We start from the raw sequence: 26710 nt of genomic DNA, 5'->3' as shown, positions 1-26710 counted from the left end.
TGACAAGATTAGGGATGAATAATCTTAAGCGAATTACTTACTCTCCATAGTTTTTCAATTGTGATACATTTGACCTTGGATCTCGTTATAAATAAGGACAATTGAAGACATTGTAACTTCATTTCAAAGGCAAAGTTGTCAATTTGATAAAATATAAATTAGTTTAACAAAAATAAATGTCAAAAAAATATTTTTAAATTTTAAAAAATTATTTCTACTCATCAAAGATAAAGTTATATAAAAACGATTTTTTTTTAAAATTTTTTACAAAATTATTTTTTAGTATGTATTTGGATGACGATCATGTAATGAGTAGTTATTTTTGTTGATATTTTTTGATAGTTATCATGTACTAGATGGCTGTATTTGTTGTTAATAACTATTTTTGAATGGTTATTATGTAATGGATAATTATTAGACTTTTAATGTATAATAGATATGTTTAATATATAAAATATTTTTAGTTTTCGATTTTTTGATTTAATGGATTGATTTTATAATGATATTAAAATTGTAGTCATTTTGACTTTTAAAAAAATAAAAACTAATTTAATAAAAATATATATAAAAAAATTATTTCTACCCTCTCAAAAGGTAAAATTATATAAAAATGATGTGTTTTTAATTTTTTTTCACCAATTTAATTTTTAGTTTCTTAGAAATTTTGTTTGAAAATAGATTCTAAAAACCATAATTAAACAGAATTTTATAACCATAAAGGTTTCAACATTATTCAATAAAAAAATGTCATTATATTTCAAATAACATATAAGTTAACCAACACAAAATAAGTTATATGGCGACTTTACTCTTTAAATAGAGTAACAATGTCTTCAATTATCCTTATTTGGAATAAAATTTAAAATTCAGAGAACCAAAGCGACACAAATTTCAAATTATAAAAATTATTAGTATAAATCATTAAATAATCGTTTAAAAATAAATTTAATACATTCAATTATTTTATTTGTTTAACAAATAAGAGTTGGACAGACTTTTGACTTCAATTTTTTTTTCAGCTAACACAAAATTTCTTCAAAATAATTGAAAAATCACATGTAAATATCATAAATATTTTTAAATTTATAGGAAATATTTTGAATTTTTTTCCTTCTATAATTATCAGCTAGACCCAAAAAGACATTTGGAATGCAGCAATTATTGATCGAGTCAACTATAACGATGAATCCGAATCATGTTGATTAGATGCTAATGCCTAAACATGGTGACAAGTCCGCCACGCGACTCCCTGCCAACTTCTAATCAAAAAAATTGATGAACAAAACTCCAAAAACTTGCACCAAACCAAATCGAACTTCCCTTTTTCTAATCCCTTACATACACCGCGCGTCCCACGTGCTTCCTTCGAAGTTTCAACTCCAAAACAGTGAATTGAAACACCTCGATTTTGCTTCCAAGCAAATTTCTCTTCTGGGTCTGTGTTCAATCCAAACAATCGTGTTCTTAATCTTGGATTGTTTATTGTTCAATCCAAGCGTCTTTCTCATCTGGGTTTGTGTTCAATCTAAACAATCATGTTCTTAGCTTAGTAGATATTCGTTTGAGCGTGTTTGGTTTAATCTGGGTTAATCAAGCATATTTCTCATCTGGGTTTGTGTTTTCAATCCAAACAATCGTGTTATTAGCTTAGTGGATTTTCCTTTGAGCACATTTGTCATCTGGGTCTGTGTTCAATCCAAAGAATCGTGTTCTGAGCTAGGTTGATTTTCGTTTGAGTTTGTGTGGTATAATCTGGTTCAATCCAAGCATATTTCTCATCTGGGTCTTTGCTCAATTTTCATGGCACACAATATTTCCTTTCTTGTATTGTTCTTGTTATTGATTCCTTCATATACCCATGTTCAATCCACAGAGGAAGGTTTCATATCTATAGATGTATTCAGTAAGGGCATCGATTTTGCTAAAGATTTGCTAATCAACTCTGCAATCTCCTCCATGACTCCGCTCGAGGTGCCCCAAATTGAGAAACCAGTGAAAATTCCAGTTGTTGGTACAGTTCATATCACTCTTTCAAACATAGTTCTTTATCAGCTTGAGGTCCCTAATTCCACCGTCAAATCTGGAGATACCGGTATAACTATTGTTGCTTCTGGGGCCAAGGCATATTTGAATATGAATTGGAGCTATCACTATGGTACTTGGTTAGAGATTAAAGATAAAGGTGTTGCCGCCGTGGAGGTATTTTATTGCTAGATGCATAGACTGTAATGGCCGCTGTTGAATTTCATTTGATATATTTATGTGTTTAGATAGTGTTTTTAACAAATTGACTTAGCTTTGGGGAAAGTAGGATGAAGTGGAGTTGCTTACCTAATTTCGGACTTACAAATTACTACCAAATGGAAGTATGATTGTTTGTACTAATCAGGAGATCAAATTGTCTAACAATTCCTTTCAATTTAGTGATAGAACCTCAAATCTTCAAAATTAAAAAAAGGGGATTGGTAGGAAGCATCGAGAGCTCAGGTGAAAACGAATTGACTAACCAAAGGGATGACAAAAACTATACCTGATTCAATCTTAATGCAGTAATGAGTTTTGTAAGTAAGCTGAAGAAGGTTTAATCTGAATGCCCATTGACTAACCTAGCAAGACCAATCACTTCTGCTACCCGCTAGATTTTAGAACACTAATATTGCTTATTTTAACAAGATGTCTAATTGATGATAAAGTTTCTTTCCAAGCAATACCCATTTGTCATACTCTCTACAGATGATCAAGTCACCGATACATATGTAGAAGTATATCGTTATTATTCAAACTTAAGAGAAACATAAGACTGACTTACATTGGCATCTGGGATTGAAATTTGCAAGTTGATGGTACTGTTAGACTTCCCAATCACAGTAGCATTAACCAAAATTTTCTAGCGAAGTAGTGGTTGTTTAGATGCAAAATCTTCTCATCATCATCCATTTGTTCAAATATCCAATAGTCCATGCAGTAATGCTATTTTCAATATAGACATCCCTTAGTTGATTAAAGTGGAAGTTTACTCTAATTTTCGGTTCACTTTTAGTGGAGGATTTGTTGGGTGTCTAGTGGTGGAAAAGTGAGTTTCAGAAGTAATGCATCAATGTGAACCAGACACCATTCTTATATGCTGACTTTTGTATTTTATTGGGCATAAATATACACTCTTTCCTAGAATTCTGCCTTTTCTTTTGTAAGGTTAGATGATTATCTCCAACATTTCTTTTTACCAAAGGGGAATTGACAAGTGCTTCTTCTTATAAGGTTAAAGGCATGGAAATTGGACTTACTTTAGGGTTGAAGAACCAACAAGGAACTCTTGAGCTGTCTCTCCTGCAATACGGATGTCATGTGGAGGATATTTCTATAAAGATGGAAGGTGGAGCATCTTGGCTATACCAAGGGTATGCAATCCTATTGTATAATGTGATTTTTTCGAGATTTTTTTAAATTACTTTCTTGGATTTTAGCATTAATATTCAGTTAGGGTTGGTTTGGGATGTTCTAAAAAAGTGCACTTTTTGACTTATTGGCTTATATGGGTTAGGTTTGGGTTGGGTTTGATGTGATGTGTTAGAGAGGTGATGTGATTTAAATAAGATGATGTGACTTAAATAGGATAGTGACTTTTTAACTTTTTGTATTATTTAGGTTATGCCAAACTTGGCCTTAATCTTCTGCCCTAACCAGTGATCATGAGTAATCTCAAGCTTTAAAAGGCTGCATCTGATGAACAGTAAAGGTGCTAGTTGAAGATTTTAGAATCCCTCGATAAACTCAAATCAACAAGCCTTGCATCCAACTAGTTAACGCTTTGATGAAATAGCTTCCTTTACATGTTTTACGAAGGTGTTACACAAGATTAGGTGATGCAGGACAATTAGGGACAGCAGCAAATCTAGGATTTTGGGTCTGATTTTAATTGGATTATAGAAGATTTTTATCAGTTTCTCGATGAAATCATGCCAATGTCCAAGTATCATCACTTCTCCGAATTTTGCCTTCCTTGAGCAACTCTGCATCATTAGGTCAATTATATTGACACAATTGGTTTAGTAATCAGTTGGTTAAGGTCTACTACTCCACATCTATCACTGGGTACTAACCTGGAAAAACCTTATTTATTTATTTATTATAAGTAATTAAAATTCGTAAAAAATGGCATTAAGGGAATGGCAGTCGAGTAAAATATGGAGGCAGAAAAGCCAAAAATACATCTATCCACCTCCCCGAGAATCAAAAAGCTAAAAAAATTCCAAAAATTGGTCTAAAGAAGGATTAATAACACCTCCAAACCATGCAACGAACTCAAGAAAGAACATTTGAGCTTGTGCAATGGAACCTCTATACCATCAAATGACCTTCGACCCCAAATGATCCAAAGATACAACTTCCTCCTTCTCTTGCCCACTCTATTTCCTCGACCAATCACTCCATAGGAAAAACCTATACCATCTTGGACCAAGATAAAACGGATATTCCACACCTCCCTAGTCACTCTGCAATGAAGAAGGTGATTAACTGATTCATCATTATGCTTACACGTATAACACCAATTCACTAACACCTGACATCACTAGATCAAAATATCAATTCTTGAAAGTATCTGTTTCCGGGACTATGACCTCCGTAGATATTATTAGTTGAATTGTGCAATTGATCTTCTTTCTACTTTCCAGAATTGTGGATGCTTTTGACAAGAAAATACGTTCACAAATTGAAGATGCTATTTCCGAGAAAATCGAAGATGGGATTATTGAGCTTGACTCTTCATTGCAATCGCTTCCAAAAGAAGTTGCAGTAGATAAAATTTCTGCCCTGAATGTTACCTTTGTGAATGACCTTGTTTTCAGTAATTCTTTCATTGGCCTTGAGATTGATGGGTTATTCACAGCAAGGGATGAGATTAAAGCTTCTAACCATTATTCAAGAAATTCACTAGCTTCAGTTCCCTGTGAAGGTCCAGCTAAGATGGTTGGGATTTCAATACATGAAAATGTTCTTAATTCAGCCTCTTTGGTTTACTTTAATGTAAGTCCATATACTTCACATTACTATGCAGTTGGATAGTTGAATTGCATTTAAAAATTGTTAAATATATTTTCTGTGGTCAGGCAGATGTTATGCATTGGATTGTTGATGAGATACCGGATCAGTTCTTGTTGAACACTGCCGAATGGAGACATATTCTTCCTCAGCTGTACAATCAATACCCAAATGATGAGATGAATGTGAATATTTCTATAACTTCACCACCGATAATAAAAGTTACACAGCAGAACATTGATGCTGAAATTTACTCAGATTTGACAATTGATGTTTTGGATGGTGGCAAAGTAATACCAGTTGCATGCATCTCAGTGGTAAGCTTAATTTAAATGTCAATTAGGTTTTTAGTTTTAACTGTTATAATCTGAAATTATGTTACCTAGAACGCGGATCGTTCTGCTACGAGAAATGGGAATGGGAACATGGTATGCCACATGCTTTAAAATGTGGTATGATAGGGTAAACTTCTTAATTTGACATCCAATATATTATAGTGTATTTTTTTTTTTGTCAAATTAATCGTTTAACAACACAATTTTATGAGCATTATGACCCATTATTTTACATTTTATTAATCCAAAACTCCGCTCTATCTAGATTTTAGTTCATTATATTTGACTTTTTATCTATTAAGGAGAACTATTAATGAAAAACATAGAAAAATAATGGGATCACTTTGGATCACTAAATTTACCATTTTAGAATGGAAAGTGTACCATGTTTTGTAAGGTGCGTTCCAAAATGTAAATCACTAGGGTGTGTTGTCTAGTGACATTGATATGAAAGCAGAGCCGTAACTTTTGCAGTTTACTCGTTTCTTTCTTCTTGTTCTCAAACTACATAATGTGTTTAGTTCGTCCAAATGTAAGTACTCTAGTAAGAAACATTGTGAAACCTAAGGACGGATAGCAAATAGTAGTTTGGTTTCACAGTAAAAGTGGTCATGATCTGGCATGTTGCCAAGTGTCATCTGCCCCCAACCTTGTGGTTGCAGGTCTGAATCAGTCTCTCCACAAAAAGGTGGGGGCAAGACTGTCCACCTCTCTCTCTTCTAGATCCAAATGGGTGCCTAGTGAACTGAGTACAATACAACCAGCTTTCACTATAATTTTTTTTTTTGGTGTTTTATGTTCTATTGTTTATGATAGAATCTGGGGCAATTTTTTGTTGGTGCAGGTGATTAATCTTTCCGGTTATCCTGAAATCTCTAGGAATAATCTAGCTGGTAGTGTCAAATTGAATGATCTCACCTTGTCTTTGAAGTGGAGCACAATTGGTAGCTTGCATATTCATCTACTGCAGGTATGCTGGTTCAATCTTCAATTGCATTATGATAAGTACTTGTAGTACATCACATAAGAATGTGTAGACGGTATTGGAACTCGAACATCTCTCATTGATTGCATTAAGACGACCTAACCAGCTTGTGACTTGGCTGTTACTTGCTTTGGTTCAATCTTTTTCTTGTTGGAAGATTTTAATTATTCAGAACAAAATGACTGACTATTCTTTCCAGATTTTCAAATGTATAGACTGTAATACAAAAGTTGTCAATCGGAGTACTATTTTAGTTTCTTGGTCTATTGATTTAGTCATACACACTTAACCGACTTGGAATTATTACTTTTTTCTACTACTTTAGATTAAAATTTTCATATACATATAATTTGCACTTTGGGAGTGTCATGAATATGCTGGCTTGGGGAGTCTCAATGACAAGCCACAAAACTGGCTGCAGGGATTGGGGCCTTTTGCACTGGATTGTTCATTGAGTAAGCATACGCTGTGAGCTCTTGTTCTTGTTAGTTTAAGTCCCTTCCATTGTTCCGTTTGATTGGAAAGAAAAATTGTGGAAAGTGAAATAAAGGAAAAGAAATAGAAATGAAAATATATTTTCTTGCAAGCAATTGGTAGGATGAAAATTTTGCGAGAAACGTTTAGAGTTTAATTATAGATAACCCTTGCATGGACAAATTTCAATTTTCTTTTGTATTTCTTGTAGTTTCCACTACTTTCGTGCTAAACAAACTCAGAAAAGTTTTATTTTTCTCGTTCCTTCACTTTTTCATCCTAAACAAACTAAGCCTAAAAGGGTTGTAATATTATTTTAAAGTAGGTTTGTGTTACCCATTTTTTGTAATTGGAACATGAAACTGTGTACTGCACTGTCTGAATAAAGTCATTTTGCATAGATTTAGATTATAATTATGCTTGTATTTTATAATTGTCTTCCAATCTTGTTTTCCTTTTATTTTTCTTGTTCCATAAAAAGGACCAAGTTATTTGTAGCATATCGTTACAAATTTGTAATGAAGCTTTGAAAAACTTTGCAGCCAGCAATTGAAGCTGTCCTGAAAACGGTTCTCGTGCCATACGTGAATTTACTCCTCTGGAAAGGAGTTCCTTTGCCAGATTTACTGGGCTATACGCTTCACAATGCTAAATTCAGCTACATTGATTCAAGGATTATTGTTTGCAGTGATATAGCGTCCTTAGAACAACACAAACTTGATGCTCTTGTGGTTTATTATGAGTAGCTATTCTAGGCAAGTGTATTGGAATGTACAAGCAAATTGCTAAGAATGTGAAATGTTTATTATTGTTTCATGTAACATTTCACACAGTTTGCTTTTTATTTTTTATTTTCAAGTGCCTTGTAAAATAGTGTGTTTGTATTGGACATATTTGTAACATGCAACTCTATTTGTGAACTTGAGAAGAATAGTTATTTCTAGGGGGGTTTGGCAATTTGGTTTTTTAGCAGTATTGTTATTCGATTTTTTGATTTTTTTTTTAGGAAAAAATGTCATCATTTATTTAAATTTAAACTATTTAAAAAAAATATATTTTTTTTAATTGTAATTTTGTTGTTATTATAATTTTTTCAATAAAAATTAATTGGACTAAAAGCGCCTAAAAAGATAAGTATTAAAAAATGCAAACGAAAAAAACTCAAGCGAGAAAAGTTTGTCTGCAATAGAAAAATGTTAGGGATATTAATAATCTTACTAACACATTCACAAGTTGATGTGAATCCCATATCAAGTGATGGCTGATTTTATCAGAACTCGTGAGTGTGTTAGTAAGATTGTTAGTAATTTATCCCTAGCATTATTGGTCCGAAATATGACCTTGGAAATAAGAATAATAATTAATGAATATATAAGTACAATAAATGATATTTCTAAACATACTTCTAATTTCTGCTTACATACACCCACCAATTAATGATTTTCTTATGGTAAAATTACACTTGAGGGCAAAAGTGCTTAAATCATAACTTTTTAAAAAAATATAAAGAATATCAAATAACCTTTCAATAGTTAGCGGTGGTAAGCCAACAAATTATTAGCGGTTATACAAAAACAAGTCGGGATTAATAGATGATGGAGAGAAAAAAATTGTGAAGCTAATTTTGATAATTGGGGAAGGGTGGTAAAAAAATCAAATAAAGTTTTTTATATTTATAATGGAATTTAGAATAATCCCAATGTCGGTCGTCCAACCACTGCCATCATCGCAACACTGTCGTCACCCCCCTCCACAACTATCATCGTAACACTCTCATTCTTACTTTTTTGATCTCAATCTTGATCTAAGGTTTGCCTCACCATCGTGATCCATTTTTTTCCTTGCCATTGTTGTAAGACTCCTACAAACCTTAGATCTAGGGTTTGCGTCGCCTTTTCACCCTAGTTGTTGTTGTAATCACTGTTGTAACTTATGCTAAGAAAAAGAATAAGGGGAATTAGAGGTGTGGGTTCATGACTCTTTCTCTCTCTTTCTCTCTCTCTTTCTTTTTCTCACACTCTCTACGAAGATGGTGGTGATCCATCAGCCTAGCAGCGATCACAGAAGGTAGCGATGATGGGTGGTGACAATGGTGGTTGCGAATGGATGGTGACAACGGTGCCGGATGTGAAGAATGATAGGGTTGCGAATGAGTAATGATAGCAGCGAAGGGTTTCATAGTGAGTTGTTGAGAAGCTGTCATTGCTAATGAGGGTAGAGGTCGCCAAAAAGAAGGTCGCTAACGGTGAAGGGTTGTCGGCGAGAGGAATTGTTAGAAGAAGAAGAGTTGGGGGTCCAAAGAACAAATGTATAATTGACATTAAAGTGGGGGTTCAAAGAGAAAATAAAGAAAACTCGATTTGTTGGGTAAGGGTTAAAAAAATAAGAGAAACAGAGTAGAAAAGTAAGAGTAAATAGCAGCTCTCTTAAGAAAACTTTCTTACGAATTCTTCATACAACATTTAATGCTAAAATGATATAGAATAACATTAAAAAAAAATTAATCACTTTTACCTTAAAGTCTTAAGGTTATGTTTGATTCACAAGATTAATAGTGAAGTATTAATAATTCTATTAAATTAGTGTCGTAGTCATTATCCAATTGGATTAATATCTATTGGATTAATAATTCCACCACTACCCCCATTACTAATAATCTTACAAATTTGTTGGATTAATTATCCATTGGATTAATAATCCTAAACCAAAATGTTAAAACAAACATAGGATAATTGGGCTCACGGATTAATAATCTCAATCCCATACTCTAATCCACCCAATCAAATATGCCATAAGAGTAATAATAACACTACTTGCTACATTATTTATGTTGATTTTTTATATAAATTTTCATTTACTTAAGTTATAATTATTGAAAGGTATAAGGGTAAGAACAAATAACAGCAATCGTCGCAGAGTAGCACAAAAGTAGCGTACAACCCTGGTTAATAACAGCAGTCGTACTACAAATAAAACACACACACTCTCTCTCTCTCTCTCTTTCTCTCTCTAAAAATTGGTCTCCTCTCTCTGCTCAGTTTTTGCACCAAGCCTCTTTCACAAACACCCTCCGCACACCATATTACTCTAACTTACGCACATCACAAAGCTCTCTCTTCAATTACCCGCCAAAAGGTTTTTATAATTTAACGGATCTTTATTTCGTTTTTAAAATTTTTTTTCCCCTAAACGTCTCTCTCTCTCTCTCCCCTCCCCCCTTCCCCCCTCCCCCTCCCTCTCCCTCTCCTCCCTCTCTGTTTCTCTCTCTAGGGTTCCCTGCCCTCCCATGGCTTCTCACCTCTCTTCTCTGTGCAGGTTTCTCTTCAAATCTCTCTTTCTTCGAAGCCGTTTTGGGAATCTTCAACGTTTATGGAGTGAGAGACATGGTGAATTCAGATAATTTGACGGAGGACGATGCTGGATCTATCGTTGGGGAGAAGAGGCCGGCGGAGAACGGAGAGGACGTTGAATTGGGGGTTCCGTTGCCGAAGAAGGCGAGGAATGGAGGCGGATTGGTTGGGAATGTGAAGAAAGTGGCGGAGATTGTGCTGGTGTTGGCGGCGATGGGGAAGATGAGGGGAGGGAGGAATCCGACGGCGGCGGAGAAGGGGATGATGGCTGAGGCTAGGGTTAAGTTGTCGGAGGTGTGTGAAGAGTTTTCTCCCAAGGATGTTTTCCCTAGGGACGCATTTGGGGCTGTTATTGATGATCTTGGTCTTAGTAAGTTGAGGGAACAGAGGTTAGGGTTTCGGCCTCCCAAGATGTCAATTGCTGAGAAGTTGTTGATTACCAAGCAAAAGGTGAAGTTTCTAATTGAATTTAAGTTTCTTGTCCGATTCATAATTCAGTAGGCTAATTTTATTTATTTATTTATTTTTCACTATGCAAGTCATTTATTATGTTTTCGTCATTTAAATTTATTTAGAAGAAACGAAGGATAAGGAATTGTTGTCCATTAATGGGTTGTTTTTATTCCAATTTTTTTTGCAAAATGTAAGGAGCCCTTGTTTATTGTGAGACAGTGTGGTTGAATTTAGAAGTGTGTCTCCCATGGGGAAGATTACTATTATGTTTTTTAAATAAGTAAAATAGGTTGATGATTTAAAATTGGAATTTTTTTTTTAATGCTTGTAGAAGTGTGTGAATATTTTCTAATGGGTCTGTGTTATGTGGGAGTGTAATTGGTTACTTGTCAGCAGCAGCAATAAAATTTGACTGGTAGATGTTATTTTCAATCCCAGACTACTCCAACTAAAGCCGGCCCATATTGGAAATAGTGGGAGTAGTGAATAACTTTTATGGTCGTAGACGACTGTTGTGACTGATTATCATCTAATGAAAATGCTGAACTTTCATTAGCCAGGGAGAAATAAGTTCAAACAATTGTTGATGAATGCACAACTGAGTTTAGTTATTGAATCAAAATGATTTTTCACGGTTTTGATGACTTCTATTGTACTTACTACTTTGCTCATTAGGGTAAAGCTTTATGAACTCATACTTGTTCTGCATGTATTTGTCATGACCAATGCTGCTTTAATATTACACCACTTATTTTCACCATGATGTTTACTACTTTTTTACTCAATCCCCTTTTAGATGGAAAAATCTGAAGAATTTTCTTTGCGTTCTGCTATGCATTCATCTCAGCGGTTGCAAAAGAACTCGGGTGCAGCTCCTGAAAGCCATCGGGCATCACACACTACTAGAATGTTTCCATCGGATAAACCAAATCATGCACTGATTTCTTCTGGAGGTTTCCAACCTTGTTCACCTTTAGGTGTTTCTGCTGCAAACTCTACATCTTTACCGTATCAGTTGCCTGCGAGTGAAGTAAGAACATCCTCGGTTTCCAGTGGATTACCTACCAATCTTCCAGGAGGGGATTCTTCATCCTCGATGTTGCCTAGAGTTGAAAGACCACATTTCAGGTTGGATCCTAGATCAAATGGTTCGTCGCATACATCGCAAATTCAAGGTATCCCTTCTTTTGCTGCCTCAACCACATGTAACAGTTGAAGATCTGTTTCGCTAATATTATTGTCACACCCCAAACTCGCCCCCTAAAAGTTCGGGCATGACCTATGTAGATACGGACACATAACCTGATATACATAGTATATGGGGTTTGAACGGAAGCATTTAATATTACAAAGTAACATAGAATAACATCCGTTGAGCTAAAACTAACATGCTAGGATCACATACGTGAGAGCCATTTATCCATATACATACCCATACATATAAATGAGCGTATATCCGAACATTGGTAAAGAAGGGGGTATATACATACATTTTAACCTTAAGTAAATAATTAAAGTGCAAGCCAAAATCTTAACAAAACTTTACATAAATGCATGGGCTTGGTCTGGGAGTCTGGGCATACTGAGGTTGACAATTGAAGGGTGAGCATCAAGGGTTAAGACGGACTTCCAAAGTAATTACCTACAGAATAGACATAACACAAAGTGAGCGAAGCTCAGTGAATAATAGTACATAAATGATTTAATGCTCAACTTGAAGTATAATACATATCAATGCATACATAAATAAAGAGGGCATAAGGTTAATTGATTCTGCACTAATTTCATAACGGCCTTAGGCCCAGTCTTGAAACATAATGACTTAAAACATAATATCTTGAAACATAATGGCTTTAAGCCCTTGAACAGAGTGGCAATAGGCCCTTGAACATATTGGCATTAGGCCCTTGAACGTGTTGGCATTGAGCCCTTGAACTTGTTGGCGTTGAGCCCTTGAACTTGTGTGTATGAACTTAAGAGGTGGCTCGCACGGATTCTAGAGATGACTCGCATTGCAGCACTTAGTTCCGTACAGCACTTTGTTTCATACTAACAGATCTTACAGATCATACAAAATGGCCATAGGCCTCATAACTTTCACAGAACAGCTTTCAGCCTCATAACTTTCACATATGTATGGACTCAAGAGGTGGCTCGTACGGATTTTAGAGGTAACTCGCACTGCAGCACTTAGTTCCGTATAGCACGTTGCTCCATACCAAAAATACAGAATGGCCTCTGGCCTAATAGATCATATAGAATGGCCATAGGCCCAGATTGGCTATAAGCCTAGTTCATATATGTATGGATTCGAGAGGTGTCTCACATGGACTCTAGAGGTGGCTCACAATGTAGCACTTAGTTCCAAGTAGTACTTTGTTCCATACCAGTAATTAATAGGTCTTACAGACCAAACCATACATATCATGTCAAACCATAAATGGAAACAAATTCATACATATGCATTATACTTGAATCATAAACAGAAATCAGAATTCATACTTGATTATACTTGGCACTTCGCTAGCGCTAACAAATCAATATAAAGCATTCTTGTTAGTTCCATAAAGGAATCCCCCGATACTGAGAACTTATAACATACATGAACTTGTAACATACCTAAACTTGTGCATACTTGAACTTGTAACATATGTAAACTTGTAACATACGTAAACTTGTAACATCCTTGAACCACGGCATTATTACCCCCGGACAAGGGCCGTGTGCTACGGATGTCATGAGTACTTTACATATATGGACAACTGTTCATTAAGTCAAAACGTAACATATCAGAACATAGAGCATTTCTTGTTATATCATGTCATTACAGTACACTTAACAAAGACAGAACAGTTTACATCATAACGAGAGTCACATGACAACGTCATTACTATTTAACTCTGTCTTCAGGTTGAGTCATTCGTAAGTCAATCCGTTGTTTATCATAATGCTTAGCAAGTATTAACGTATAAAACAATCCATGGTCTTAACTAATTATTCATTAAGAAATGGCGTAGTTCACTTGATCTATTAATAGCATATAGAAGCATACACCTTTGTTTGATCGTTCATATATGTTACCATAGTTGACTTGTACTTAACAGAGTATTGATGGTAACCGTTACATCATTCACATGAGTTAACATAGTTAACTTAAGTTTAACAGGATATTTCTGATAATTATTAATGAGAGATAAGTACATTTACAGATTGAATGATTTCAGAGATACGTGAATACCATGGTTCCATAGTGTTTATACGTTCCCTTTGTTCATCATGAATCACTATAGCTATCTTGCAAATAACAAAATGTTAGTCTTCTTTGTCAACAGTAATACCGCTCAATAATGCCTCTAGATTTTCCAATCAACACATTGTTAACTTAATTACTTGCAAGGAACAGCATATTAACGATAAAAATCATTAACGATAATTGAACGTACGACTACCGTACTACTACTCATAGTGATCAGTTCCCGATAGTAATAGGACGATGTCCTCGTCTCGACCTACAAGTACAGTGCACAACACATAATATGAGATTATACTCGATCCTTTACTTATTCTCTTTGATCATTCAATCAATTAGCCATGGTGGTACCAAGCTCATTATTCCTTACTAAGTTATAATCCATGTCTCAGAAAACCGGAGAAATCGGTGGAAAATGGTTTAGGTGAAGAAATGGTACAAAGCTGGTTGACAGAAAGTAAACAGTCGTCACTAATTTGGGCATAACTATTTCTGTATTTAGAATTTGGGAGTGAGACCACTTCCATTGAAAACTAGACTTCCGGGGCTTGATTTTAGGCTCAAGAATCACTCAAAACGGAGTCCGGATGCAAAAGATATGCTTGTTCAAAATTACAAGGTAAAAGCTGAAATAGAGTCGGCCGCTCGTGCGCCCACTGGCTGCTCGTGCGGCCCAATTCCGCTCGAGCGGAAGAACCCAGCCGCTCGAGCGCCCAAAAGCAGAATCAAAACCTCTTTTTTTTTTTTCCATGCTCCGCTCATGCGGTGCCCGTGGCCGCTCGTGCGGTCTGGGCAAAGACAAACAATCCGAAAATGGGTTTTTCTTGCTCCAACACTTGATTCTTTCATTTTCCAAAGCTTGTTTTCAACTTAAATCATTCAAAAACATGTAAAACTAATGAAATACATGGGATTATGATTGTTTTCTAAATTAAAACATCAAAGATACAATAAATCTTCAAGTAGGGAAATCAATCTCTTCATTTCTCTCTTTCCCAAGACTTCCTCCATATTCACATATATCTTCAATTATATATATAATTAACCACAAGATGAGCAAATATAACAACTTTACTCTTCAATCAAGCAACTCTAATTTATTTCCATATAAAATCTTCCATTTAATCTTTGATTCTTTGTGGTAGATGAGTTATCCACAAGGATGAAATCAAAGTCACATACCTTAATCCAAATCCATGTTTTTCCCCAAATTTCCATGGTCAATCTCCTTCCTCTTCTTCAAGCTTCCATGAGTGGTGAGCTCTCTCCCTCCTGTGCCCTCTCTTCTCCCAGTTCTCTCTCTCCCCCAGATATTTTGTTGGCTCAAAAAATGATAAGTCCCAACTCACTTAACATACACACACACACACATATATATAACAAACACATAAGCTTTTCACAATAGGGAGCCAAACACGCCCTTACGAATCGCGTAAAATTAAATTTCAATTAAACTTTCTAGATGACTCTAAAAATTATGCTGATCTGAAATATGTCCTCTGTTCCGGGTTCTGAAGCTTCTAAGGCCCTCAATTTATAGTATAAAGTTAATCATCCAAACGCACATTAACGAATCAGACAAATTAGGTTTCTAATTAATTTTTCCAAGTAGTTCTAAAAATTCCCATTAACATACCCAAATACTCAATTTTGATTTCTGGATCCTTAAAGGTCGGTAATTCAATTTTAAAGCCGTGACTCAACAGATAATTTTCTCAATTGAACAGATATCATTAAAGTAAAATGCATTAACCCACAAGGACATAAAAGTAATTTCGGATACGGATTTTGGGGTCGTTACAATTATATTAAAAGAATTTTTTTAGGGAAATTCAAGGACATCTTATCTACAAAACTAGTTGTGCAGAGTCATTCATTGTGTAAAAGGTGTTCTCTTTTTGGGAAGAACATTATAAATCAAGAGTTCTCTTTGCTAATTTTGAACTTTATTGGATTGGATGCACCAAAAATCACCACTACAACCATTATCTTTTTTCTTGGGACACTGTCATCATCTTCATCATCATTATAATGATTGGGTGTCTCTTTTGTAAGGTTTGCTTCGTTGCATGTATTTACTTGTTTATTTGTTTTTTTGGGCGGTGGGGACTAGGTTGTTTGCGGGAGATTTGTTTCCTTTTCTGCTTTCTTATCCGAATCATATTATGTAAGAATTAATTTCGATATGCAAAGTTACCATCTTCTGTATATTTCTATATTGATTTGTCAGTGTTCTATTATTGGTGATGATTATTCTTAATGATCATATACATACCATGTATTTGCAGCAAATTCTTCTGGAGATCACGCACTGCTAAAAACTTCAGCTTGGTCTCTACAACCCCAATCTGCTTCATCAGGTAAAACTGGACCAGATAATAAGGTCCTGCCACATCCTCCAGTTAAGGTGGAGGGAACTGTAAGGGCAGAGGGCACTGCCAATTTAACCACATCAAGAATGGCCCCTCAGGCAACAACATCTAAACCATTGATCACACAGACCACATCTGGACATCTGCCAACTATGCATCAGCATGTGCCAGGAATGAACTTCGTTCAAGTTCCATTGCTTAGCAATACCCATAGTGAAATTGGTAAGATTGTTCAGAAATTATTACAACCACAGCTTCCTGTGCACCCCACATGGACTCCACCTTCAAGAGATTACATGAATAAGGCTCTAACTTGTCAAGTGTGCAAGCTTACCATAAATGAGGTGGAAAATGTACTTGTTTGTGATGCTTGTGAGAAGGGGTATCACCTGAAATGCCTGCAGTCTCACAATCAAAAAGGAATTCCTAGAGGTGAATGGCACTGCTTTAAGTGTTTGTCATTGAGCAACGGGAAACCTTTGCCTCCTAAATATGGACGTGTCACTAGAAATATAATTGCACCAAAAATGCTGTCCAATACTGCAGCAGTTCAGTCATCTCCAGAGAAGAAAGTGGGTACATTAGGTGAGAAGGGAAATCAGAAAATAACAGCAAATGGAAACTCTGGCTTACAGAGTGCTCCTGCTGGTAGCATGGGCAATAACCATAATCATTCAGCATCTGGTTCAAATATTCCAAATGCAAGAGAAATGCAAGGGAATGATATTTTATCAAGTAGAGAAAAATTGGATAACAAGCGTCCCTTTGAAACTTGTCCAAATGATGAAATCAGAACCTCGGGGCATGCTTGTGTTTCTTCTACTGCTGTCTCATTAGTTGAAAGATCATGTGAAGAGAAACTGGTTTCTGAATCAAAAGCACAGTCTCCTGCAACACCATCTGAGACAATTACCAAGATGTTGGATCACATGCAAACATCTAGCAACCCCCAAAATAATGACCAAAAAGGGCTTGCAAACAATGCGGGAATTCCATCAAAGCAATGCAACAACAACAACCTTACGGTTAAAGATTCAGAGAGATCTGATAGTTGCAAAACTTTTGATGGCAATCCGAATGACAACATTATACAAGAGGAGCAAGGAGTTGCACTACCCGAGTCTGTTGAAACTTCTGGGACTGGCATTCTGGCTAGCGAGCAGGCTAGTTCTTCATCAGATGGCTCAAATGATGTTGATTGGATTGGTGATGTCCTTCAAGTTGTCGATGAAAAGACATATTATCCATCTTGTTGCATCAATGGAGTCTTGTATAAAGTGCAGGATCATGCTCTTTTTCAATTTAGCAATGACAAACCAATGCCTTCTAAGCTTCAGGTAATCAAATTCTTTCACATTTTAAGGTTATTGTAGCAGTTGCTCTTGTATGAGCATGCTCCCTGTGCCTTCAATATTTATTTTGTTTCTGATTTATTAGTCAGTACTTACTACCTGCAACCAGTGGCGTAAACCGTCCAGTTTTTAGATGGTACTGGTTTGCATTATAAGAGATATAGTAGCCCTTCAAGTCAGCTGAAACCCAGACACACCTGCTGACCTGATGGGCTAATGATGTAATCCAATGAGCCTAGGTGACTGCTTTAAGTGGCTTTTGGTGGGCTATCCTAGCCTTATTTGGTTTCGTTTGCACAGCGAACGCCTGGAAAGTGTAGATTTATTCCTGTTGCTGCTCATAGGAATTACTGAACTTTATCTCTTTAACAAGAACTAGGTTTTTCATTGTTAATTGTATCATAGTGTCTTCATGAGTAGCCCTGCCTTTCTACTGCAGGCCATGTGGGAGGATAACAAAACTAGGTCAAAGTGGGTTATTGTCAATCGATGCTACTTCCCTAGTGACTTGCCAGAGACAGTTGGACGCCCGTGTTCCCCTGAAACCAATGAGGTAATTGTTTATGTGCATTATTTAATTTAACTTTTCTCATCTATGTGCAGGTCCACAAGCTTAAACTCAGTAAGTTGGCCCAATTATAACTACGCTATGTCTTTGTAGTTATTTCTCTGTCCTGGTCAGTGCAGTGAATGTCAATGTGTTGTTGATAATGGGAAAAAGTGACAATAGTTTAAAGGAGTAGAGGTGCATTGCGCCATTCTATAAAAGTTGTGTTAGGTTGGCTTTCCAGTTACTGGTTAGTAGACTTGGGTGGAGGCCACATCGGCATACATTTAGAATTTTTTTGAAGTAGCAACTTTACACAAAATGGTAGCTTACATATTTCTGCTCACTGTTGATGCCATGAACAAGTGCTCTCAACCCCTTTGTGGTTTTGGGTTAAAGCAGAAAATTCTTGTTTAACAGTTCAGGGCATGCGTGAACTCCTTGTTGCTTCATTGTAGGTTTATGAGTCTAATCATGGTAGCGCCATGATGGCCGGCTTGATTCGAGGGCCATGTGAAGTTCTTCCTCCAGGCAAGTTTATTGAAGAAAGTGAGAGGAGATCCCGTTTGGGGAGTGCGGCAAATGATGGATTATGGCCACTTTTCCTGTGCAAGTGCGTTCCCTTGCTTCTCACATATATTCCTTGTATTTCAATTGCTTTTCTATTAAAGTTGCATGGTTTATAGTAACCTTTTTTATTATAAGAAGGTGCTGTGTCCTTGTTAGACACCGACGTTACTGATATGAGTTGAACACATTCCTGTTCAAGCGTATCTTATTATTCTTTTAATAAAATGTAGTTTCGGACTCTAGGGGCACACACTTGTCAATCACTTGGACACATCAAATATGCTACAAGTTTGAACAAAATAACTTAGGATCCAATAATAAAAGAAAAATAATGTAGATTTATATGTATTAATCACTTCTCCTTTAAACTTTAAAAATTAGTATTATATTTTTTATTAAGTTTGAATGAAGCATTCATATATATATATATAGATTTATAATATATATATGTATGTATATTTGTGTGTGTGTGTGTTCTCCATGTAGTGTCTTGCATTAAAAATAAAATAAATTGTCTTGTCTCATGTCCGTGTTTCTTAGGGTTTAACCATTTGTCCCCTTTCCAGGCAGTGCACACACATGGTTTCCTGCACTTGTGTGTGGTCTATGTATGGTTCATGAGTTAGTTCATTATTATTTTATTTATTTTCAGCCTGGTGGAGGTGAATTATCTGATGATGGCTTTTATTTATTGGAGATTTTAATTGTTTTGCAGATGGATTTATGATGAATCAAAAGGTGTATTCAGAGATGTTTCATGTTAGTTGCAGTCAGAAATATATTTTTAGTTTTCATAGTCTTATTTGGGCTCTCCTTGCAGCAAGCCAACAGATATCCCTTTGATCAGGTAGACTTTGTATGCTAGGTTAGCCTTTCTATCAAGGCTCTCTTCCTCTACTAAGAATATCGTCAATTATGTCCAACTAATTACACTTATATTTTTGGGCTCTATGAATGAGTAATGGTTGATGGTAATTATATTTAGTCAAATTAATTAATTTATATTTTGTTATCAATGCTGCAGTAATCCCAAGATTGCATGGTTTTACCATTGATCCACTTCACCTCAATCCTATATTTTGCTGTATGCACAACAAGAGGGGTATATAGTTTTCTTCAGGTTCATGTTATATAATATTTGCAATTAGTCTTTTGTGTTTATTTATCAAAAAAAAAAAAAAAATTTGTCGTGTTTAAAATTTTTGAAATTAATTTTTGGGCATAAGAACATGATTTAAAAGCTTTAGCCAATTCCATGGCACAAATAATGCTGGAGGTAGGTTTTGTACCCGGTCTACTCCGAACATGCCATTTCAGTGGCACCAACATTATGTTATTTATTTTATTTTATTTTATTTTTTTTGCAGATTGAAACGATGATTATATTTTATTTTATTTTATCTGTTTATACCTATAAAAAATATAAAGAATAATCATATATGATGTTAGGAGGCAAATGCTTCATTGCTTGGTGTTTCATTCATGAATAACAAATAACCATGGGTTAAAAAATTAGCACGAGTCATTGTAGAAATTAGCAATTGGTTTAACACTGGTCCTTGTTGGACCTGTTTGGGCATTCATACCCTAGTCTGTTGGAAGGGTGGTGTTTTGCCCTTACTGCATTGCTTGGACTGAGAGGATATGCTGCCAATAGCTAATAGCTGAAAGTAGTCCCTTTTCTCATGAGGTTATATAATACCCTAGTTTTTGCCCTAACAGCTAAAAGTCTGCAAATGATGACTAGAAATCATACACTCCTAAAACTGATAATTGGTCACTGACCACCACTACTTAAATAATTGACAAAAAAAAAAAAAAGACAGGTGAAATTATTGTAAACCTACTGAGACATGTTAGCATCAATTTCAGTAAGCATACCTGCATTTACATATTAATATGCTCTATTTTTTTTCCTTTTCTTATTTTATTTTTTTGTATAGGTGCTTTTGGGTGGCCTTTTCAACATATTTTGTTTCTGTAACTGCCATTCTTGCTGTGTTTGATCCCACTTGAAAACCAAAAAGTTACGATGAAACTAGAAAATTGTTTGTGGGTTATGAATGGTGAATTGGTGTGAACATTTATAGTTTCCCCACAATCTGGTTATGTTTCTTTACGCCTGTTCTATAAAATTATTTAAGCATGCTTGTTACTAGTTTTTGGTCCATGTCATGTATCCATTAAGGATTATAACCGAGTTATTTATTTCCAAACAGGTAACCTGTTTCAGGGGGGCCGTACAGACGATTAGTGAAGCTTCCATTACTTGTTTATTGTACAATATGTAGCTTTAGCCGTAGGCTGTATCATCTTCCCGATAGTAATTCAAATTGCAACCCTTTTTTCTAATTCTGGTAGAAATTGCAACATTTTCATCATTTTTTGGTCAGCTTATATTACATTGCCAACAAGTGGGACAGGAATGCCATGTTTTTCTGCTCTGCTCTGCTCTGCTCTGTTCTCTCTCAACATTGAAATATTTATTCAATACAAGATGTAATTTCTTTTGCAGATGTTTCTCATGCCTCAGTTTCTTTTCTTTTCTTTCATTTTCTTCCTATTCCTTGAGTGATTGCTAGTCATATCTGGCATCTGCCTTTTCAACATGGATGCAAGAGGATAAAGCAGTAAATAATAAATGGAGTGAACATATTGCTATGACTCTACCCTATTAAATTTCTTCCTCGTTATAACTTAGTGAACTTGTTAAAACTACAGGGAAGGGGGTTGAATTTTCCACAATTTGGTTCTCTGCTGTTGTGTTTTGGGTCTTGGATTTGAGGCAAACCAATTTTATCCCCTTCTGGTTTGAGTCATTTACACTTAACCTCTTGTACTTTTATAATATGCAGAGGGTCCATTGTGATATTAGACTAAAATGCAACGTTAACATTGCTAATAACAAACATTAAATGATCAAATTATCTGTGTTTCTACCACCAGGGGTGGTGGCATAGTGGAGGAAACAGTTTTCTCCGTAAGAGTGACCCATGCTTGAATCCTGGAGGGCGTGAAAAATAGCTGGATTTTCCAGCTGGTTCTTTTTGAGGCCTTGCACTGTAATTCGATCGACTCTGGACTCTTTTGTGGCGTGTGGCTAAGCTTCATTAGTGCCTCGATAGTGGGTCTTTTCCTATGAGTTGAGTTAAATTTGGCCAACAACTGATTATCCTGGAATTAGGGCCCATAGATGTGGTGCCAACACCGCAGAACATCCTTTTTTTTATCGTTAAAAAAAAAATTGTCTCTTTCTTTCTACTCTCATTGACTCTCTTTCCAATTTCAATACAGTTGTTAAATTTTTGCAGTTGTGTAATTTCAATACAGTTGTGTAATTAACTAAAATATATTAATTACTAAATAAATATTAGGGTTAAGATTTTGGATGAAAAAGATGAAGAAATGCTATTTTTGTTTTTTTGCTTTGAAATTTGATTTCAACTCTGCTGTTGGAAAGAGTGTATTGACCACTTCGAATTAGTTTAAATGGATTTTTCAACAGATTTTGAGTAAAGTGCTAAATAATCAAAATCACAAACGACTGTCTATTATTGAAGTCAATTATGTTAGGGACTCCTAGTGGGGGTCACCCCACTGGCATTTCATTGGCCAGTTCTTTTTTTTGTTTTTTTTTTTTTTCAATCACCCACCCCCACGTGGGGGTGGGGGTGGTGGGGGTGGGGAAGTACAGGGGTCTGGGGCATTTTTGTATTGAAGTATAGGGAGGTAAAACGCATATGACTTAGATTTAGACTAAAAATATAAACAGATAAGGATTTGTGAAGTATAACATTGCCAAACTCCAACTGAGGTCTACTGATGCCTACAAAACTAAAACCCTACAGATCAAAGAAACAATTGAAGTAACTTGTGGATCAAAAAACAGCAATCAAATGCCTTGAATGATGCCTCGATTCAATCACTAAACATTAGAATAATGTAGAAAGTACCCTAAATTTCATGCATGTATTCTTTCTATCATTCCCAATACCATATATTGAACTTAATAAGTTGCTATTACTTCAAGGCCAAATGATCCATGATATGAGCTCTGTGATCTTGTTGTGATAGAACCCACCAGCTTGAAGACTTGCCTGTGTTTAACATAACATCAATCCAGATGATGTAATTACATTGTCTCTTGCATGCAAGAGAGAGAGAGAGAGAGAGATGTCATTTCTCTATTTATTAATGTTTACTAATGTAGGGGTGTGTGGGAGTCAGTTTGGGTTGGTTTTGGGGAAAAAAAATTATATTCTATCTTAGCGGATGGAGAATTTTTTAACTCGCTGCCAACTCATTTATAAAAAAGAAAATCAACAGATTAATATATAGTTAAATATTTTTTATTAAATATCATGAATGAGTGAATAATCGAGGTCTTGGTGTGAAATGTTTCTTGTTATTTCATAATATAATAAAAAAAAGGAAAAGACAAACTTCACTTTATCTCCTGTTGTTTGAGCCATGTGTAGTTTATCCCTCTAATGTTTAGAAATAATCACGCAACTCTCTTGTGGTTTGTGAATTGAAATGCACCATTAAATATTTTATCCAACTTAATAGCAAGTGTGAAACACGTGACAGACATAAGGGATTAAATGCTCGTTTTCAAAGTTTAAGGAGATAAATCGCACATGAAATAAAGCACAGGAATTAAAGTGTAATTTGTCTTCTAAACAAATGATGAAAATATAGGAGTAATTTAGTCTTTTTTATTAAATTGTTAACAAACTTAACAGTACACTTCAGTTCATAAATCACAAAGGAATTATGTAATCATTTCTAAATGTTAACGGGATAAACCATACATGAACCAATCCATAGGGTAAAGTGAAGTTCGTCCAAAAGGAAATATAGCTTCAAGAGTAGTAGACACTCCATACAATAAATCTGCAAAATATGCAAAAGAAGAGTTGGGCCTATATAACCTAGTAAGTGAAGATTTCTTAAACCTATACTGTCGGCAATTGAGAGCTACATGAGTTAGCCTATGTTTCAATTTTGCCTGACGAATCCAAAACCAAACTATTAACATGCTTCAGTGATTAGTGGAACTCTGTTTCCCCGTATGTGTTGCAATACCATGCTTTCGACATATTCCCAAAACTATAAGTTCAAAACATTAATTAAAACTTAGATTTCTCTCTCTCTCTCTCTCTCTCTCTCTCTTATATTTATATATTTTTTATTTAGAATATCTATTATTCAATCTAAGTTAATTAAACTTAAGTTTCTCGTATTTAGATAGTCGAGAACTAATCCCTAGAGGTCTTGAAATTATGATTAAGTAAATCTCCAGTGTCCCTTAAAAACCTTAAACTTGAGATTTCAGATTTTGTCCGTAAGTTTTTATATTTTGTCCAACCCTTTGGGATTTATAAGTCAAATTGGTTGATGTTATAATACATGACTTTCTATAGTATTATGGTCATATAAACCCAAACTTGTTCAAAACTGAAATTTTCTCCAAACAACACTCTATTCATTAGGTGAAATGTGGGTTCTATCTAAATAAAATATTGTTATCCATAATCGAAAGTCAATCCTAGGTAGCACACTTAAATTTATCCAAAAATGCAAATTCAAAATACATGTCACCACTTATGTACAACACTTTTCACTTTTTGTGCGGTTTCAAACCCAAGTTCATTTAGCTTGCTTTAGCTTATTCTTGGAACACATGTTTTTGTCAATACTGCTACCGACACACTCCAAATCACATCATGCTCAAGTGTGAAATTTTTATTCAATTTTTACATCATATATTTAGACAATGACATGGTGAAATCATCCAATAAGAATTTCACAATTGATGTGGGTTCGGAGTGTGTCTCTAGAATTATCATTATGTTTATGAATGTTGTTATTATATAGTAGATATATTTATATGTATGATAGTATACATAGGATAATAATAACTATACTACATTTAGAATGGTAAGTGCATACAAGTACCCCTCTTTTGGTAGAACAAGATAAAAAGGGATTCTAATCAAAACCCTTCTTTAATCAAACCTCTCTCTTTTTAACTGTTAATCCTTGTTACCACTGTTATGACTTCTTCCTTTTGAGACCAAAATCTCTTACTTTTGCACACTAAAGTAGACAGCAATCTCACCTCTCCTAAAAAATTCCTATTTGTTTGAAAAAGTTTAATAGACAGAAAAAATTAATTATAGAATCGGGTATAATGCTTTTCTCTTTCACTGAGAGGATTGTGTCTGATATTGTAATTGATTTCTATGCAAAGAAAACTATATTTATATCCATGTTGATAATCGTCTCACTTTTATCTGTTGAAGTTTTTAACCCTTTAAGCTCAATGTCAAACCGACAATTAAAGGTTTGATGAATAATGCTCAGTCTATTCATGAAAACTTTGACCAACTATCTACAGATCGGATGGCAACGATTGCATCAGAGTAGGAAACATACTATATTTTATAGTAGAAAATCAATTTAGACCATGATATGCTACTATCTTTGCATGCATCATTCATGGCTTTTAAGTGACAAATATATAACAGTTACCATTTTAGAAGAAATAACTCACTGACGTAGCGATGCCACAAATTTATCCAAAGTTATTACATAGTGTGATGTGAAATATACATATTTTTATTATAAAAATAATTATAAAAGAGAGATAGTGGTGGGTTTTGCACGTGTTCCCATCATTTCTCAATATTTTGTGATCTAAAATTGTTAAAATCAAGATTATAATATATTATTAGAGTTGTAATTACTTTACAATTCTATAAAATTTAAGATTTTAGAGTCGTTAAATTCTATGATCTAAATTGGATTCTAATAACCATGATTATATGATTATTTTTATGAAAAAAAATACTAATAATCCATCTTCATGGATGTGTAATTGTGTGTAAAGATAGGTGAATTTTTAGATTCATTAAAAAATGATCCGGCTTGGTATCACGTGAACCGGCGACTATCAAGGCGTACACTACAAGAAAAAGCATTTTTGCCAACCATTTTTGGCTACCAAAACCAATTTAGTCGCCAAAAGTCACGGAATTGGCTACCAAAAATAATATTAGTCGGCAAAAGTCAAATTTTTAGCTACTAATTTTTTTTAGTAGGGGAATGTTGATTATTGGCGACTAAAAAAAATTTAGTAGCTAAAAATATTACAATTGGCGACTAAAAAATTTTTTAGTAACTAAACATATCACAATTGGCGACTAAAAGAAAATTTAGTAGCTGTAGAGGTACCTTTAGCTACTAAATTGTTTGGTAGCTGAATGAAAATCAGAAAATTAATTTTTAATCTTTGCCGACCAAAATTTTGGTCGCCAAATGTTAAGTTTCGGCGACGAAATGAGTTTTAGTTGCTGTAGACCTACTTTTGGCTACTAAATTTTTTGGTAGCCGAATGAAAATAAAAAATTAATATTAATCTTTGCCGACCAAAATTTTGGTCGCCAAATGTTAAGTTTCGACGACAAAATAAGTTTTAGTCGCTGTAGACCTACTTTTGGCTACGAAATTGTTTGGTAGCCAAATGAAAAAAAAAAAATTTAATTTTTAATCTTTGCCGACCACAAGTTTGGTCGCCAAATGTGAAGTTTCGGCGACAAAATGAGTTTTAGTCGCTGTAGACCTACTTTTGGCTACTAAATTTTTTGGTAGCCGAATGAAAAAAAAAAATTAACAAAATAGTTATTTTATTTTATTAACAACAATACCATTAGTCTCCACTTGAAAATTTGACTAAACAAAATAGTTATTTTATTTTTTTTATTTTTATTTTTATTTTTATTTTTATGAAGAGGTTGTACACCCACCATCCAAAAATATTTGTATCTTATTTTATTTTTTATTATCTCAAAATATTAATTTTTTTTAAAAATTAATTATTAAAATAATATGAATTTCTTATTTTGTCCTTTTTTTAAATCCATTAATAATACAAAAAGTACAATTATGACAATTGATATTTCTAAAAAAATATACTA

General features: G+C 34.6%; 2 protein-coding genes across 7 annotated transcripts; both read left to right on the top strand.

Annotated features, from left to right (window-relative positions):
* The first annotated feature begins 1145 nt into the window (after positions 1-1145).
* On the top strand, positions 1146-7791 carry LOC114321572 (putative BPI/LBP family protein At1g04970). The gene is made up of 6 exons (XM_028268746.2): positions 1146-2199; positions 3259-3398; positions 4674-5025; positions 5109-5357; positions 6220-6345; positions 7377-7791. The coding sequence occupies exons 1-6, from the start codon at positions 1801-1803 to the stop codon at positions 7578-7580; spliced, it is 1470 nt and encodes a 489-aa protein (XP_028124547.1). The 5' UTR covers positions 1146-1800; the 3' UTR covers positions 7581-7791.
* Positions 7792-9746: 1955 nt separating this feature from the next.
* LOC114321573 (uncharacterized) lies at positions 9747-21242 on the top strand. 6 transcript variants are annotated; one of them, XR_003650356.2, is made up of 9 exons: positions 9747-9969; positions 10150-10634; positions 11434-11812; positions 16176-17596; positions 18051-18164; positions 18617-18771; positions 19444-19575; positions 19753-19830; positions 20948-21242. XR_003650356.2 is itself a non-coding variant. In XM_028268748.2 (7 exons), exons 2-7 carry the CDS (start codon positions 10218-10220, stop codon positions 19490-19492), a joined length of 2535 nt encoding a protein of 844 aa, XP_028124549.2. In that variant the 5' UTR covers positions 9747-9969; positions 10150-10217; the 3' UTR covers positions 19493-19718. The 6 variants fall into 6 exon arrangements, 1 of the variants encoding a protein (XP_028124549.2); XR_014338903.1 differs by having other exon boundaries at positions 19753-19848; XR_003650358.2 differs by having other exon boundaries at positions 9765-9969; positions 11485-11812.
* The last annotated feature ends 5468 nt before the right edge of the window (positions 21243-26710 follow it).

The sequence above is a fragment of the Camellia sinensis genome, chromosome 8 (assembly GCF_055761805.1).
Source record: "Camellia sinensis isolate YWXY chromosome 8, ASM5576180v1, whole genome shotgun sequence".
Classification (NCBI taxonomy): Eukaryota; Viridiplantae; Streptophyta; class Magnoliopsida; order Ericales; family Theaceae; genus Camellia; species Camellia sinensis.
The sequence above is the reverse complement of the archived record's forward strand: the minus strand, read 5'-3'. Positions and strand labels throughout refer to the sequence as shown.

What these genes read in the sequence shown, in the direction of transcription:
- LOC114321572 (XM_028268746.2), top strand. Translation starts at nt 1,801, where the DNA reads ATGGCACACAATATTTCCTTTCTTGTATTGTTCTTGTTATTGATTCCT. An exon ending in GCATCTTGGCTATACCAAGG is followed by an intron (nt 3,399 to 4,673) that starts GTATGCAATCCT and finishes TCTACTTTCCAG; the next exon opens with AATTGTGGATGCTTTTGACA. An exon ending in TGCATATTCATCTACTGCAG is followed by an intron (nt 6,346 to 7,376) that starts GTATGCTGGTTC and finishes AAAACTTTGCAG; the next exon opens with CCAGCAATTGAAGCTGTCCT.
- LOC114321573 (XM_028268748.2), top strand. Translation starts at nt 10,218, where the DNA reads ATGGTGAATTCAGATAATTTGACGGAGGACGATGCTGGATCTATCGTT. An exon ending in TGTTGATTACCAAGCAAAAG is followed by an intron (nt 10,635 to 11,433) that starts GTGAAGTTTCTA and finishes ATCCCCTTTTAG; the next exon opens with ATGGAAAAATCTGAAGAATT. An exon ending in GTTCCCCTGAAACCAATGAG is followed by an intron (nt 18,165 to 18,616) that starts GTAATTGTTTAT and finishes GCTTCATTGTAG; the next exon opens with GTTTATGAGTCTAATCATGG.